A 17,950-nucleotide genomic window follows, 5' to 3' on the forward strand; every position below is an offset into this window, starting at 1 on the left:
TCTCTTCTCTCTCTCTCTCTCTCTCTCTCTCTCTCTCTCTCTCTCTCTCTCTCTCTCTCATTAATGCACACGATATTTTTGAGTCAAAATCCAATTTCCTCTAAATATAAGATTCAATAGATCACAAATAGTATGATCTGAACACCAGATTTTGCAAAGACCCACAAATCATCTTCCTTTCCTGCAAACTAGAGTTCCTAAAGAAACGTACAAGAATAGAGCAATTGCTACTTTGATGGATGAAAAATCTTCCTAATCAGATCATTGTACCATTCAGTAGAAACATATAGATCATCATGACTAAATGTCATGCATCTCAGAGTATTCTTCTAAAATAGTTCAAATTCTAATAATTACTTCCTCAAAGTAGTTTTTAAAGAATCCACGAACAAACTCAACGGATAAGAAGAATGATGTCAAGCTCAGAAACTAGCAGCATCATTGACTCATCGACTCAGGTTCTAACAACTGGCTACCTGAACCACTACATGCTTCTAGGCAGGGGCAGATCTACTGCCTAGCTGGGAGTGCAAATGCACCCCTTGCCATTTTAGAAATTTGCATGTAAAGCCATGCAAATTCCCCCCCCCCCCCCCCCAAAAAAAAAAAAAATAAAAAAATTCTAAAATTGCAACCCCAGACCCAAGCAATCTAAAAACACTAGAGAACTTAGTGAATTGCCCATTGAAAAGCAAAAAATCTATTTAAAATTTTAACAATAAAGGGTACTAAGTGCATTCTCATCAGATACTATAGTTTTATAATATTATATTTTTATGTTTATGTATACATACATGTCGTTCGGCCCAATCCGCCCCGCCCCTGCTTCAAGGCCATTTCATATGTCAACTAGTTGTTCTGATGATGTCCAGGTAGCTGCATTAACTTATGAAACCAGTTTATGATATGTCTTCAGTTTACACTTGCAGAGAAGTTTGATTATGGTACGATCTTCACAATTACAATTGCATTGCAGGACCACATGATAATGCAGCTTTTACTCAAATTCGGGATTATAGGATCATTGATATGTCTATATCTTTATCTAAATGTTTATGTATATGCATATGCATGCCATATGATATGTGATGTGTATCTGTATGTGTGTATGCGTATATCTATGTGTAATAGTGTATACGGGCACGACACACAGATACACCTTACATGTCTGTGTGCGTGCGTGTGCACGTGTGCGCAGGTGCGCGTGTGTAATATGTAAGTGTGAGTGTACGTGTGTGCTCTAAGGTGACTTCTTAGATAATTGTCTAACGAATCAAATCACATCTTGGAGCATCGCAATGATGCTCCACACTATTTATCATGATTATCAATCCAAACTGATTGTACAGAAAAAAAAAATCCTGTTATTTGAACTCACTATTGATCAAATGCTTTATGGTCTGACGGTGAAAAACTGCTCATTTTGCAACTATGTTATGCATGGAAAAAAAACGAAAAGAAAAAAGTAATCTTAATGCACAAGTATTTCAAGATAGAATCATGATGAACAGTGTCACATCCATAAAAATGGTCTATGGTGAGATTTTAAACCTAAGAAGTATGTAATTGCCTAAGGAGTCACCTTACAGCAGTCTTACCTGTATATAGTATATGGATAGATAATTATAGAAAAGGGGTACTAGACAATGTAAACAATTTACTACAAAATTGAGAGGTTCAGTTCTGAAATGCTTATAAAAAGAAAGCCTTATGTAAACTAAATACTGACATTACTAGACAATTTGCATACTTCGAGGTCTCACCATCTATAGGTTTCTCAACAAAAGGCTTCCAAAACCGCTTTCCACGCACTTCAACAAAGTCTTCTTGCTCAACAAAGTAGTCCAGCTCTTGATAAGGGAACTCTCTATTTACAAGCGCATAATTTGGAACTGGAACTCCGAACATTTCAAGACGCTTAAGCAACAAAAAGACAGATAAGAATTTTTCATTTTAATGGTCTAATCAATCAGCTAATCTTATCTATTACAAAAAAATTAATCAGATCAGTGCACAACTCTTTTTATTTAAGGTATAATGAATCAGCTAATTCAAAGGAACAGCACTGGAGGGAGATCAATCCAACACAACCAAAAAATAGTACCAGCAATAATTCTTCTTTTCATTACTTAAAATAAACTAAGATAGTTATTAGAATATGTCATATGCATGGTGTATGTCGTGTGGATATTGGCAGGTCCATGTCCACAAATTCATAACATAGCCCCCAACATCTACAACCCAACAGTGATTAGCTTTGCACTAAATATTGAACTTTCCTCCTCCATGCCTACAAATCTTCTTAGGTCAGATCCAGGGTGGGTCAAAATATTGATGCAGACTCAATGAAGTAATATTCATAGTATCAAAATATTTGTCCCTCTGAGTCAAGAAACCTTACCTGTTCATAAGCATGAAACTTTTACTTCATAATATATTTGTTTGTAAGTTGTAGTTTTCAAATTGTCCTATAGCCTTTCACACACAACAACAACAACAAAACTACATGAGATGTTATTTCCCTAGTGTACACTTTCTTCAGAGTTAACAGCTCGTATTAATCATTGACCATAAACAAGATAAAAGCTAGGGTTTAACAGGTTACTGAAACTCCTCTGAGGAATCCTTTAGAATCCTCCTTTGGAAAAAGTGGTATGGGGGTGCAGTTAGACAGTCACTTAAGCTTAAGTGGCACTCAGACCTCCTGCACCAGTTTCGGGAGTACCTTAGCAGCAAGGCCAGTTACAGAGCACCGCGTCAAAAATAGGTATGATGCTCGCTAAAGCATAGGTACATCCCTAATGAGTGAAGAGAACAAGTCAGGTCAGAACTCGATATCCAAATCCATCGCAGGTAAAACTGTGAGGATTAAGTTTTGAAACTTCAAAAAAAATCTTCCACACTCAGTGCCTCATTTCAATCTTCCTCTTTGCCGCAGAGTTGTAAATCTCATACCTTCCATTCCATTACGTCAGAAACAATCACCTTAAAAAAGTTAAAAAGTGCCAAAAACATCTTAATGCCGCTTAAGCGACTGCCTAGGCTTGTGTGCTCAGCAGTCGCATAGAAACGCCCAACGCTTTGTAAAACACTGTTTGGGATACATGCTATGACAGTCTTTGCCTCGAGGGCACTATCATGCCATTACATAACAACCGTAATTGGATATATGCAAATGCTGAATATTATGACACAAAATAACTGTACCATTACGTAGTGTAAACGGAATTAGATAATGCAAGAAATGACATAACATTATCTGTAGTACAACTTATTAGCATACAACAAAATCTAATGCATCTCATAGTAACTAAATACTGAGAGATTAATTACCTCATAAACTTTCCTCCGATCATGGAGAAGATACTGGGGTTCCAATTCATTCACAAGGAAGGGCCTGAAAATAACATATTGTAAGTAAATTATTAGACCACGAATTAGTATCGTAGCTGTTTTAAACCCACCTTCACTGACAAATGAAAAAAGCTTTTGGAGAATTTTTATGAGAGGTACTTGAGTTTTAAAACTTAAAACTCAAACAAACTAGGTAATTAATTTCCAGTTTTTAATTAAAAATGTTAACATCTAACAAGAAGCCAAGAACGTATGAAAACCAAGTAGCACGGACACGGACACCGATTCGGACACGGTATACAGCAAATTAGTAAAATGTAGGATACGGGGCCACAGTATATAATACACACACCTGATCAAATAAAAATAGTAATAACATTTGTATGTTTCTTTCTATTATCTATAACAATTAAGAATCAAGTTAAATCAAACAAAGAATAAGATTTAACAACAAAAAGGTTAGTTTTGACCGCATGGGATAATATGATGAGTGTTTTTCAAATATTTAAGTAACAGATTTCAGTTTTCAGGTTAAAAAAAATTGGTTTTGAACCTGATATTACCAGAGAAACTAGTTTAGGGTATAAGTGATGGGGGAAATCTTTTTTTTCTTTTTTTACCACAAGTGTCCCTGGAGTGTCTGCGGAGAGTCGTACACGGAAAAGGCACCCAAAACGAAGTGTCCATGTTACCTAGATGAAAACTAAATAACAGAAACTGCAACCAGTGCATCAGTGGGACACAAGTACAGATTACTCAAGCCTTGAGCTGATATGAACAGGTTAAAACTAAACAATAAGAGAGTTATTGGGTACAGAGATTATCTAAATCTAAACATATTGCATGGTATAAGATCAAGATGAGATCCGTGACGCTTCCCCTTGAATGCAGCAAATTTAAATTAAATATGTAACCAGAATAACTGCCCTTTCCCACAGAGGACAAGATGAGATCTCACAGCAAGGTTCGAAAACAATGTACAGAAGGCTTCGTCGCAAGTAGATTTATTTTCTTTATGCTCACTAGACTGAATAATGGATGCCACCAAAAAGAATTTCCAACATAGTCAAAAAGAAAATTGTTTAAACTCTTCATTAGGAATTCAACGTATAAAATTCCAGTAAAAATGTTCATAAATGATATGTTAATTGACAAAAACTATTCTTCAAACCCAAATGAAGCAACATCCAAAATATGTATTTGGTATGCAACCCCCCAACCCCCCACACCCATACCCCGAAAAGAAAGCAACAACAACAACTATTTATTTGGTCATAGATTGTAGTTAATATTATAAATGGGCTCCCAGCCTATCTGCATCATATTGCAAGTGTGTTACAATTGTTTGAACTATTATATCATCTATATTAGAATACTCAAGCTACCTTCCCCAGTTTCTGGAGACTTATCTAATGAATTCATTCCGCCACTTGTTCATTTTGCTACAAACTTGAGAATAAAGTATGCAAAAGTAAGGAGTTCTTTGCTAAAGTAACTAGCATCCATTAATGCAAAGGTCACAGAAACAATTATCAGAAAGAGAAGAGGAATACAATAAATATTCCCATCAAAGAAATACACACACACACACACTGAAGTAAGTATTTACTATATCAGCTGATCAAAAAATTTCAAACTGAAGTAAATCATATGGTGTGTACATTAAATTACACATCTAGCACTTTGATTAGAACAAAATTTATGATAGAAAACTTAGTAGCAGAAAAGTTGAGTTATAACAAGCTGAGAACATATTGCAATAAGATGCAGAATTGTCCAAGTTGGAACTTAAGAAATAATATGTAAAGTGTAAACAAAACACTGAAACAAATAGCATTAGCAGATGCATGGTGCAAGAAATGTAAGTTGAGCAAGATCTTACTTTCTTAATGCAGCATACATCTCAGCCTTCTTAAGTGGATAACCAGTAGAATGGAAGGCAATCAAGCAATCGCAAATCGGCCAGCTGCAATGGAAAAATAATGTAGAATGGTCATGCCAACTAAGACAACCATCATAAACCTATAATGTGGAAAATCTTTACACTGGTTATGCATATCTATGTATAAGGGGAACCAAAGGATCCATAAACCTATAATGTGGAAAATCTTTACACTGGTTATGCATATCTATGTATAAGGGGAACCAAAGGATCAAACTGAGGGTGATAAACGAATTACTTACACTGGTTATGCATATCTATGTATAAGGGGAACCAAAGGATCAAACTGAGGGTGATAAACGAATTACGAGGATTTTATTAGATTGTATGAAACAAGTATCTTCTAAGGGAAGAATGCACCCATACACATACAGGAATTAAAAACAAAGAAAATGACAAGACCACTCGGCTGTACATCGCTCCGTTTGCTTGGCACAGTTTGCCCTAAATTTTAATACAGAAGTATGTATAGCCAGATAAATATGTTAAGCATTTTTAATGCATAAAAAAATTTCTCGTTAGATACAATGGTTATCATGTTTATCTATAACCCCTAGATTCAAGTTAAGAAAAATGCTGCCGCCAACAACAGAAAGAAAACAATAGCTTAAAAGACTTGCATTAATGTGACGTGAAACTAGATTTTTTGAGAATGCAGTTAAAACCAAATATAATGTGCTTCAAATTTTCTACTTAAGATTTGATGGGATGGATCTATGCAAGCAAGGTCTTCATTATATAGTGGGAACTGAAAAGCCCCTCGAAGCATTTAATTTGATTGACCATGTGCCTTTCTTTAACTAATGACATCTAGGATGATTTTTTGCGCCTTCAATTCTTCATATGATGAGATGAGACACATTCAGGAGCTTCGTAGTTATGACAGTATAGATATTTTCTGACTGTGGACAAAAACATACTTCTCTACAGGTTCCTCAAGAATGACTTTGTCGCCAAAAAAGATGACCTGCAGAAAGTGAACAAATTGTCAAATATAACTGACGAGAAAGCTAAAACATTGAAATAATGCAATAAATACCTATAATTAAATTATAGCTGATTACTAACAGGGAAAATGAATACATGCACCACATGAAAATATGCCATTGCAAAGCACAAAAAGGTGATTTGGTTATTTTAGGCTGGGTATGAACCCAAATTCATGCAAACTTAATAACAGGACACTCTAAGTTCCAAATCCACTTCATTCATCACAATTGAATGCATGTATAGTTATGGCTTCCAACTGTGGACGGACCATCATCCTGATAATATTTACTAACCTTTAACTGTCATATCGATATATTTTCCATAGATAATCATCTAATGCAGGCACTAAGAGTTAAGGAAAGGCACCCATCAAACTCTCTCATCTAGCTTTCACAATATCTCCTCCCCTATCAAACAAATTGCCAAACACAATTGAGTCATGGCTGAAGGGGTTCAATTTTAGATAACTGTTGAAAACACTTCCTCCCTCCCTCTACATCAACACGGGGGATGCTCCAGATGGGACCCATATGGCAATATCATTATGAAGTTCATGAATCATGGCAAGTGATATTTATTTTGTGTTCTCCATGCACGTGATTTTATTATAACTACGCAAGCTAATCTGTTATGAACGGTAAATAGTATTACTAAATACGTTCACAACAAAAAAAACGAAACTTTTGTACTCATAATAGCAGTTTTTGTGATAGTGACTTTACATGTCATAGCATTTGGCTCTTCTTGACTTGCTCTAACTTTTCATAATAAAGTAGGATCATTCTAGAATATTATGATAAAAAATTCTCTTATCATACACCGAACATGAAAAGAAAATAAAAAAATCTCATACAAAGAGTATGATCTGAAAGATACCTCGAATTCTCCGAACGCCTGCAGCCTGTCCAGGATCTGGCCCATAGGAGCAGAGAACACCTACACAAAACAACAACAACATTAGCAGACAACACCTTTTTATTGAAAGAATCAATGTGCGCTTTGAATCTTACCATTTTCCTCCCCTGAAAATAAAAAACAAAATAAAAAGAAGGAAAAAAGGAGAAGAACCTCCGATCCGCATTTCACCTTCTTTACCATGACGCAGACGCCGATCTTGATCTTCTCCATTGCTGCAGCTCCTCCCTTCCTCTGCCCCTGGCTGCGCTTTTCAAATTCAAATCCAGAGATTTCTCTTTCCCCTCTTTTTTTTTTTATAATAAAAGGAGGCTAAAAAATACTGTAGTGCTTTCTTCACTTTACGTTTTCTAATTAAACTTTTTGTTTGGCCTGAAGGGTAGGCTATCTAGAGTCCACGAACGCGGATTCAGTTCCAGACGGTGGACGATGAGTAAGGGATCAGGATGAGGATAATGATATTTTTTTCCTATTTTTAGTATTTTAGTATTAATATTAACATCCGAGGCAAAAGGAGAAGTTAGGTTCGAGGAATTGATGAGATAGCGATAAAGTTTTCAAACTCGGACGGGGTCGCTGTCGCTGAAAATGTTATGGTCGGGGATGTTTGTGGAGGCTGCGGGCGGTGGGATTCATCATGTGAACTTCGTGTGATCGCGGAATGGGTTGGGCCCCACTGATTCTGGAATCTTGGAGAACTTCGTTGGTGGGCCCGAATAGGTGGGTGTGCGGATCGATTGCGATCCACGCTGATCCGTTTTAACGCGCCCCTGAACGGATACGGATGGGGGAGGCGAGGTCGGGATCTGGCGAGGGGTCAGCTAGGGCTGAGCGCTACGTGCGGCGCGAACGAATAAAGTGGCCGAAACATTCGATTTGGTTTTAGGAAAAACAAAATCAGTTCAGTTTGGTCAAGGAAAAATTGAAATTGAAATAATGGAATCGATCAATCTCAACATTATTGTGTAAAAAAAAGCTCACGCTCTTGGTAGGTGAAAAGATGGTTTATACTAATATTTTTATATATCTTAAACGATTCATGTTTGATTCTAGTTTATAAAATAATTGGTCCGACCAGTTTGCTTTTAAACTTGAGACCAAGATGTTCGGAGTTATAAGATTATTAGTTTTCAGCTAACGGATTCTCTGACTTGACTTGGATATGCTCAAAATCGAAACGGCTTGCTTCGGTTCAGTTCGGTTTCAAATCTAATCCGGTTTGGTTCGCTTTGAAAAAGATTAGTTAAAACCAATCAAAACAACCGTTTACTCACCCGTTGAGGTCATCAGCTGTTTTCGTTTCGAAGATGAGCAAAGATATCGAGGGTGTGGGGTGCGTATGGCTCGGTCTGTAAGTTACTCAGGAACCTATTATCCAAATGCGCAGATGCCACCGTCACTTCTGAATTTTTCTCATCTCTAAAGTTGAGAGTGTATTTTTCTATCCTAACTCTTTATCACATCGCCACACATTCATTGGGACGTTGCGGTTGTACTCGTTCTTTTGGCGTGTTGTTCTTAAGCATCCAGTGCCATATTTGTTGTGCTCATTCTTTTGGCATATTTGTTTTCAAATATCCAGCACTCTTTACGGACATCTGATGCTAGTATAACCATCACACTGTTTGGATTATTCCGTAATAATCATATAAAAAAATCCAAATTCTAACACCACTTGACTTTTAATAAATTGGTTTGCTTGATTCTGTGAATCGCCCTCTACAATCATGTCATATTGTTTAATGAATAACCCTAAATGGTGAGATTGATCCTTGCATTTCTCCACTCCACGTGCCATATCTTCATACCTTATGTCTACAATCTGCATACGCATCAAGCTTCATTTGAAAATCATTATACGCACCATCTCTATAACTACCTACCAAACAACAAAAACATGCACTGAGAAGTGAATCTAGAGTGAAATTTTGCTGAAACAAAGCAAAGCTACCCGGTTAATCTCCCCCAAAAACTTAAGAACAAATAAACCACCAGACCAATCACCCCTATGAAAAGCAAATAAAAGAGTGTCCTACAATAAACAAGCCATGTCAAATTAGTTTCTTCTAAAAACCACTTACCCATCAGACCTCCACAACCACCCCACATCCAATAAGCCTGTCATTGTCATATATTAAGTTCTGCAGGGCAATTATACCACTAAACATGCAGAAATCTAGAGAAAGAAACAGGGGTGTGAACAAAATGCAGATCGTCTTCAGATTGGGCAGCAGCCATTAAAAAAAAAGTTTCACGCTAGCCAAAGCTAAGAGTCTGCCCCCACTTCAGCCTGACCACCATGGTGGTTGTTGTTATACATGGCTGAGCCGCCTGACCTACCGCCTCCTCTCCCCCGATTGTTGTGATAGTTTCTTGGATAATAACCTGAGTCATAATACTGTTGGTTTTGGCCGTTCTGGTACCTGCCACTGCCACCTCCGCGGCCCCCACGACCAACGCGGCCGTTGGGGTAACCCCTTCGGGCCCCGCCGCCTCCACCTCTGCCACCTCTTTGGTTTTGATATCCTCTTCGAGGGATGTATTGTTGTTGCTCCTTGTGGTCGGGATCTCTCTGGCTGCGTTCCATATCTGTTTCTACTCTTTCCTGCTCCTGTTGAACTGTAAGACTGTCTCCTGAAGGAATTTGTGTCTCATCCTGATAAGACCGAAAAATAGAAGATATTTAGTGGCAACAAGGTAGTGTATGATGCGACATCTATTCAGGCTCTGGAAGTTTTGTATACCACATTCTCAGATTCATTTGGCGGACTAGACTGATCACCGCTGCTTTCGACTGCTTGAGATTCTCCCTGCTCATCCTCCTGTGGAAACAGATGTGATCAAAAGTAAGCATTAACAGCTTGAAATAATAGCATGAAGCAAAGTTATATGCAACACTATACAGATTCCTAGTCTAGGATTTGATTAAATCATTGTGCTGGTTGCTGTCTATAGCTCCAGGATCATTCCTGTATCCATCCCTAGTAGCGGCCTGTAGATTCAAGAATACCTTGTTACATAAAATGTCAGATGTCTACAGACCAAGTAGGGATGGTATCTAAAAGATAGTTCAAGGAATATTGGTATTATTTTCTACTCGTCCTGCTTGCATGGAAGCAAGTCAAGGCTTTAAATTTTATTTGTAGCAAATATAAAAGACAATAGCTGACAAGTAGGCACATAAACAGTACATAATCGAATCAGAAACAAACAAAATAGCCCCTTCACCAGGGTTACCTTGTAACTTGGCAGACTCTGTAAATTATACTGTAATTCTGTTGTCTCTAATAAAGCCAATTTTTCATATTTAATTTCAACTAACCCGTAACCAATAAGAAAGATATCACAAAGTTTCTCGTGATATACACATATCAATAGTGAACGCAAAACAATCATTATAAACCCTGTACAATTGCACAATTAAATCGTTCATTTGGAATATCTTAATCATTAAAATACTAAATATAAAGGCATCTATCTGTGACGATCCAGTGTCGTCTTTACTACTTAATATTATTGGCTAGGTGAACCCTGAAAGCACAGTGCGATCAATAAGGATCAATACTTCCCACTGGAAGTTCAAAACCTTCATAAAGACATAATGTCATGGACTCTTTCCTCACAAATAAGCCTTGTTTGTGTTCCCTCTTTGGTGGTTATGAATAAGTTGGCAATGCTACTTTAGCAAATAGGCATTCCTTTATAAGTATTGAATAGCTTCCTTCTAGACACGTTTTAACAGAGTAGGATTATATCTTATGGCCATACTGAAGAGACAACTTCCTCTGGGAATATCTACAGAATTTATGCAACTTACCAATAACACCACCAATACCCTGGCCATCTATTCCATCACAAGAATTAATGTCTGCACTGGCAACTAAGAAGTAAGGTCATGACATGAGAACACAGACCTCAAGTTGTGACAGGATGTATGTCTCTAACTAGGGAGCTGCTCAACCAGGTATCATAAAATTAGGGAACTATCACACAGATGATACCTTAACTGGTAATCAACTTTAGCAATAACAAAACATCTGGCGCTTGAAGACACAAGCCTATCTAAGTAACAGCTTTAAGTTGTGACTCTACACTGGCAAATGATGCCTTGAGCCCTTTAAAATCAGCAAAATGATAATTGCAGGGGTGCACATCAGTATCTCTGTAAGGGAAGGCATCACGGTTTGGACTTGCAAGCTGACACAGCTTTACTTCAACAGCTATATGGACAAGTGTCCTAGCACATCCTCACCAAAGAATCATCACTAGATTTCTACTTTAGGAGCCAATCGCTAACAGCTTGCAAGAAGCTCACAGTTCTCTGACTTTAAAAGGATGTAAAATCACCTAAATAAAATGACATTAAAGGTAACGTTTAATTGCAAACATAATCCCTTTAATCATGTATAACGAGGGAGTAACAATTTATACCTTCCAGACTATTTTATTAGCACTTATCCTGAACTCCAAACGCATTACTTTGAAGTTTGATAGAGGTCACGTGGAATCATGTAACAATACATTGCCTTTTGCCCTCAGTTTAACGAGAAAAAGGATTAAAAGACATCTAAACTGAAGCAAAAAAAAAAAGTAGTGACGTCTGTGTTTTATGGGGGTGTAACTCTAATAATAAAATATTTACAAGAGTTCAAATGGTGCCACCTTAATAAAAGGGGTGTATCAACAAGTAACCCTATAGGCAATTAAATCACTATTCAACTGCACATTTTGGACGTAATGGGAATATCCTAGCAAAATGAAAATCAAGCTATCACCAGCATATTGTTTTCAGTAACAAATTCTAAGTGATTCTGGAGATAAGCATAGCTTTTGGTGCAATCACAGATTCACAAGCAAGGTCCACAAGCCTATCCAAGTTCATGAAGTGGTAGCAACAATTAATAAGAAATAAATCAAACAAATAAGCAACTACATATTAAGACTGTGTTTGGCAGTTCCATGAGAACCAATCCTTGTCTGGTTTTTCTTTAGCCAGGCCAAGAAAAATGGTTTGCAGGTCAGAATCGAACTAAAAAGACTAGTTCCCAATCTAAGAACCTAATCGAAGAACTTTTACGCCAAGGTTGTCTCCACTAAAACTGGATTTTTGGAGTTGCCAAACACAGCCTAAAAGTATAAAGCTGCAAATGTTTGAGAATCATGTTAACAAAAAGAAATATACTGTTGCCCACTCTTTTGTGCGCATGTGTACACAAGTTTTTAAATATCAGATATCGGAGAAATGTCAGACAGCCAAAATTCATATCGGATTGTGGATACCGCGAAAATATCGAGGATATGTGGTAAATATCAAAGTGCATATCGCATGGTGTGGATATATAATATAATGTCATAAAATGTAATTTAATTAAGTAATTATCTAAACATATTTAATGAAATATAGGCATACAAAAAAAAATGTAAATAATATATGTTTAGGATCATTAATCAACCTTCTAAAACCTTCTAAAACAAATAAAGGTCCACATTGACATTACAATATTTAATTGCGCCGAAATGCCACTTGATATATTGGGAAAATCAAAATATGTCACCCAAAAATTGCCAAAAGCAGTACCTTGTTTTGTGACAAGCCATACAAAAGGACATGTTGACCAGCATATTGGCTGATATATGGGCCATGTTGAGGATATTTAAAACAATGTGTGTGCGTGCGTGCGCGCGTGTAACATATGTGCGTTTTAGGCTAGATCCATGTTCCACCGTCTTCCATATTTCGCTTCAAATATCATATAAAGAGCCAAGGACTAGCATGGCTCCTAGAGAAATTGCAGGATAAAAAGCAATAGTGTGGATATGGTAAAAGACTAAACCTCAAAGACTTTATTGATGGTTAACTTTGTGCAAGATGAAAATATTCAATGGTATTATATTAACTTCTAGTGAACAGCATTAATTCTTAAAAAGAAAACAAAAGATTATGTTTAATATGTAAAAGTACTTGTCAGTTTTCATCTTTTTTCCCCAAAGTGTGTTTTCATAGACAGGTTGAAATGTTTACAGTAAACAAGTTCCCAAATACAAACGAGCCTCTTCAGGAAGGAACTCTGATCGCCTTGTTGCTTAATTTCCTTTATAATAATTAAATCAATATCCTTTGTTTCCTGTGATTGTGTTTGTTGGCAAAGGCTTCTTTCTGTTGGTCCCCAGTAATGTTCCAAGTTAACGTTAACCTTTAGAACAACTGATTACTAGGGGTCCAATATAACAGTAGAACAACTAAAAGAAAAAGAAAAAGTAAACGTCCAAGAATAGAAAAAGCAAGATCAATATACTGATATGTTCCACCAATACTTGTTTGCAATATACACTCAAGGTGAAGGAAATTTCAACTGTAAGATAAGATTTCAAGAAAATAAGTATTACAATGAATTAATTTGAACAGGCAATGGGCTTCATATCATTCAAAACTTGAGTGCAATTAGTTTAGTATTATACCTTGTCCAATTTCTAAATGCATTTGAAATGAGATCATTTCAATAGATGATGAAAATCTGACTCTCCATGGTTGTTTAAATGAACAGTGCACGTTGTAATATTTCAATGTATGCTGTTGAGACCTCAGTATATGATAATCTGATTCTCAATGTTTTAAAAGTCGCCAATGCATACACATGACATGCACCCATATACACCCCAAAACTTGGACCACAACAACAAATTATCTTACTAATGAAGTGTCAACATCGTCTTGCTGAGCATTATACATCATAGTCATACCAAAACACAGATCAGGGATAAACAAACAAAACCAAACAAACTTATGAATAAATATCCATACATGCATAGATGCCTGAGATGGAGCCCTCTCAAGTTACAGAGAGATATCAATAGTAGGAAGCTGCAAATGCAGACAGTAAGCAGCTGAAAGCCGTTAGGGGTGTTCACAAGCAAACAGCTTGGACAAACCAGCTTTTAGCCAAAATTATAGTAAGCTTATCATCATCAGATATTCAGCACCAGTTCGTAAATACTACAATGTCGACTATTATTACCATAAGAACAGTTATGTTCCAGAGTGTAAAGAAGGCTCAAACTTTAGTAATTATCTTCCCTCCAACGAATTAGGAGTTTCAAATTAACTATACAGGAGATAAGTTTTTACAAGCACCTTTGAAAATCATGAATCATTCTTTTCCATACAAAACTCTCATGGAAGTAATGTGCGAGTTACTGATTTCCATAGCCAACTATATGCCAATTATTGGGGGTTAAAGCAGGAAAAACACTTTACAGGATCGTGGATTGTAGTGAATGGCTAGGTTTCATGATCAGCTATAAGTAAATCTGGCAGAATTGGGACTTCAATAATTATTATTACAAAACATTGTGTATCTTCTGACTCTAAGACGCCTAATTGCAAGGCCTAACTTTAAATGCTAGCAAATAAAGACATTCAATCTAAGGACTTACATCTTGTGTGGATTGACTGCTTTCAAAAGGACTGCTTAACACACAATATTGTATGCAACCCTATTGATCCTTATGTAAACAAATTAAAGGAAGCTAAAGAGGATGACTGCTATAAAACTAAATCAGTAAGAGTCCTTTAAACAAGTCTCACAAATATTGACTCTGAAATACTCTTGCGTATATGTGGCCAAATCCAAATCTATAGCAACAAGGAATGCAAGGCAACAAAGAATCCCATCTTCACACCAGATATACAATTTGATAAGTTCTCTTGATTGTAACTTCCATTTGTACTGCTGAAGGCATCCTTACAAGGTCCTATGGAGTTTTCTAAATCCCAAGCATTATACTCTTCATTATCTACAACATACTTTTACTGCCCAAGATTCCCTTACATTCCAAGCCACATTATGATGATGTCATTTTTGCCTCCCCATCTAGACATATCTTAGAAGAGACTCTTGTTGTCAAAAATGTAACTTTTGAGATAGGACTGACAAATGAAACTCTGCCTAACTTAGTTGATTCTTTTTTAAGACATCAGCCCAAATACTGAGAGAGAAACGATGATCACGAACTATCAAAAAGATGGCAAAAGAAAAAATAAAAAAACAATTGTCCGCATGAAATCACCATGACAGCCTGAAATAAATATCAATTTTAGAAGAAATCAGGGTTATCCCAATTTCAATCTAGGCATTCGACCAGGAAAAAAAAGCAGCATCAGAATGTTAAATCATCCATATGCATGTTTCTCTAGCAGGACAAATAGAGACGCAAACCACATGTTAAATCATTAGTATCATGGAAGGTTCATGCTTCATAAAATTATATGTGAAGAGTGTTGTTATCTGTAATTTATCCTTCTAAAAATGACAATACAGGTGAGCTAGGTGCCACTAAATTAGTTGAGGGGTGCTAACTGCTACTAGAAATATAGACTAAAGGTTTATGTGCAATCTACCCGGGAAGACAAAAGCATTCACAACAGATTTTAAGAAATTACCGAAAACATAAGGATTTGATAAGGGAGATTAACTAAGGTCCTTGAGATCCAAATATCACTTCAATCATGTTGCACTTATTGTTGTCTGCTAAATAAAAGCCCCCCAAGTATTCCCCTTGAAGTGAAATTACTTTATGAACTACATTCTTACAGATTCTCTCAATCCAATACTTACAGTCTATCAAAATGATGTCTTCATAACTTAAGCCATGCAAGGTGTATTACCTTTATCCTCCCAGACTCACATGCATTCACAAGCAGACAGGGATGTTGATCAAATATATTTCAAGTCAGAATATGTTAATTGCAAAAAATCAAGCAGTTACATCCCTTTATGTTCATGACTAGAGAGACACCAAAAGGAAGGGCATTTATAAAGAAAAGGACTTTAAAACACGAGCAAAAGGGGAATTGCATAGGCAATAGCCGTCTCTCAGTGAGAGAATAAAGCTAGTTAAATGTCGTTAGTTGCTTTGTTGCTAGTAAAATGAGTGGTTAGATTAATTTGGTTAGCCCTAGTCAAAATATACAGATCTAAGTCAATCTAGTTGTTCTTTCATCTTCTGTGCATCAATGTGAAGCCATGTAACATGTAAACAGGATGAGGTGAAACTCCAATATTCAATTTCTCGTCTTTGTTTGCCAATGAATAGTAAGAACAAATGGCATATATGCCTGAACTATTCCAACTTGCATTAATAGAGAATTGCCATGAACAGTTTTTTCAAATTGTCAACTGAACTAATCTAAATTAAATTTAATTAAACCAGCTAGTCTAGTTATTCTTATTCTTCGGCAAATGGAACTTAGTAGAACAAAAAACTAGAAGGCCAATTTGTCACCTCAACAGTAACGGGAGTCAAACACTATACACTAAACATTCCACTCTAAGTTATGCAGTCAACCTCACTTAAATACTCAATCTCATTACTTCAAAAATGGCCCAACTCTTCATAGTTTGTATTGCTATGCCATGTATTTTTCTGTAGAAACTCAGAAGCATGAATGCATAGGTAAAGAAGATGCATAAAAACTATTCCGTACGAAAGCATTGTTCAACCATTAAAATCAAAACAAATTATGCCTTGGTTACAAAATGTGCGCTAAAATCCAACATAACACGAACAAACTAAGTTAACCTTCTTTAACATATCAGCCAATCAAAGAAAACGTCCACCTTGAACTACTGAAGACAACTATCAAGAAGAAACACAAGAAAAGTCCTTTCCTTCTTGACCTTTATCATGAGGGATAAACTAAACCGAATTTTATCTTTTATTTTTCCCTGATATAACATGTCTTCAATTTGGCATGCCTCATACCACCTACGTGGCTGGATTGTAAACAAAAGCTCGAAGGCAAGTACAGCCACATCCACTGGCGCTTTCATCTCCGGCGTCATAGTAAAGTAGTCCAAAGCCATAATCTTCTTCAACTTCTCCCTCAATCCCGCATCTATCCAAACAAAAGAAACACAATAAAAATCAAACCTCTACAAAACATAACAACATACTAAGCTCTGGCACATACAAGTAGCTGATGTTCCCTCGAGAATAGGCTGATCCGAGTTCTCAAGCCACAGTTTCGCCCGTTCAATGCACACCTCAAGCGCATTCTTGTGCGAAACCCCCGAATAAACCGGCCGCGACGTCAGCAGCGCGCTGAGAGCCGAAATCATGTCGAGATCGCCCTCACCGAGCAAATCCGTCGCGTCATCAGTCACGTAGTCGTAGGTCAAACAGCACCCCCGCTCATGAGTCTTCGTCAGGAAGCTCGACGTGAATTTGAGGAGGTCCTCTTGCTCCTTGTTTAGGGTTTTACCCTGGGCCTGGCTCTCCTCGAGTTGGATTATGCGGTTGTGCTTCTTCTTGAGAGCGCGGAGCTTCTTGGTGATGAGGATGAGGACGGAGACGGAGAGCTTGGATTTGAGGAGGTCCTCTTGCTCCTTGTTTAGGGTTTTACCCTGGGCCTGGCTCTCCTCGAGTTGGATTATGCGGTTGTGCTTCTTCTTGAGAGCGCGGAGCTTCTTGGTGATGAGGTTGAGGACGGGCCCTTCGGAGACATCGGAGCTCGAGACCGACGCCATGGAATTTCTCTTCCTTGTCGCAGTTGGCGGAGTCGGCGGAGATTAGGTTTTGGCGTGGGTTGGGGTTTTTCTGATGGAGGCGATTTGGGGAATCCAGAGAGAGAGAGAGAGATTGTAAATATCAAGGGTTTAAGAAGAGCGTGAAGGATGGGTGAGAAGATTGGGTTGGGTGGGGGCAAACAATTCTGATTAGTTTGGACTCGTGTGAGTTGAGCTGCTGAGG

At 37.2% G+C, this 17,950-nt stretch overlaps 2 protein-coding genes across 5 annotated transcripts in view; both read right to left on the minus strand.

Moving 5' to 3' along the window:
* LOC109833738 (inositol hexakisphosphate and diphosphoinositol-pentakisphosphate kinase 2-like) overlaps positions 1–8,199 on the minus strand; it is a 35,356-nt gene extending 27,157 nt beyond the window's left edge. For 2 of the 4 annotated variants that reach the window (XM_020401526.1, XM_020401528.1), the window contains exons 1-6: positions 7,355–8,199; positions 7,163–7,222; positions 6,217–6,263; positions 5,237–5,320; positions 3,334–3,397; positions 1,764–1,917 (exon numbers count right to left, since the gene is read on the minus strand). In XM_020401526.1, the coding sequence (XP_020257115.1) occupies positions 1,764–1,917; positions 3,334–3,397; positions 5,237–5,320; positions 6,217–6,263; positions 7,163–7,222; positions 7,355–7,414 (469 nt within the window). In that variant the 5' untranslated portion in view covers positions 7,415–8,199. Of the gene's footprint in view, positions 1–1,763; positions 1,918–3,333; positions 3,398–5,236; positions 5,321–6,216; positions 6,264–7,162; positions 7,223–7,354 lie in introns of those variants that run through there. The other 2 variants (XM_020401527.1, XM_020401529.1) reach the window with 2 other exon arrangements.
* LOC109834936 lies at positions 9,150–17,863 on the minus strand. The gene is made up of 7 exons (XM_020402948.1): positions 17,172–17,863; positions 16,964–17,096; positions 11,289–11,438; positions 11,019–11,074; positions 10,439–10,605; positions 9,946–10,038; positions 9,150–9,857 (listed from the first exon to the last, which is right to left on the minus strand). The coding sequence occupies exons 1-7, from the start codon at positions 17,725–17,727 to the stop codon at positions 9,468–9,470; spliced, it is 1,545 nt and encodes a 514-aa protein (XP_020258537.1). The 5' UTR covers positions 17,728–17,863; the 3' UTR covers positions 9,150–9,467.

The sequence above is a fragment of the Asparagus officinalis genome, chromosome 3 (assembly GCF_001876935.1).
Source record: "Asparagus officinalis chromosome 3, Aspof.V1, whole genome shotgun sequence".
NCBI classification, from domain to species: domain Eukaryota; kingdom Viridiplantae; phylum Streptophyta; class Magnoliopsida; order Asparagales; family Asparagaceae; genus Asparagus; species Asparagus officinalis.

Bases quoted from the DNA above. Each gene is read 5' to 3' on its own strand.
- LOC109834936 (XM_020402948.1), bottom strand. From the start codon at position 17,727: ATGGCGTCGGTCTCGAGCTCCGATGTCTCCGAAGGGCCCGTCCTCAAC. The intron at 11,439-16,963 runs GTATGAGGCATG...AGGATGTGCTAG, and splicing joins ACAATCCAGCCACGTAGGTG to GACACTTGTCCATATAGCTG. The intron at 10,039-10,438 runs GTAACCCTGGTG...TACTTTTGATCA, and splicing joins AGAGTCTGCCAAGTTACAAG to CATCTGTTTCCACAGGAGGA.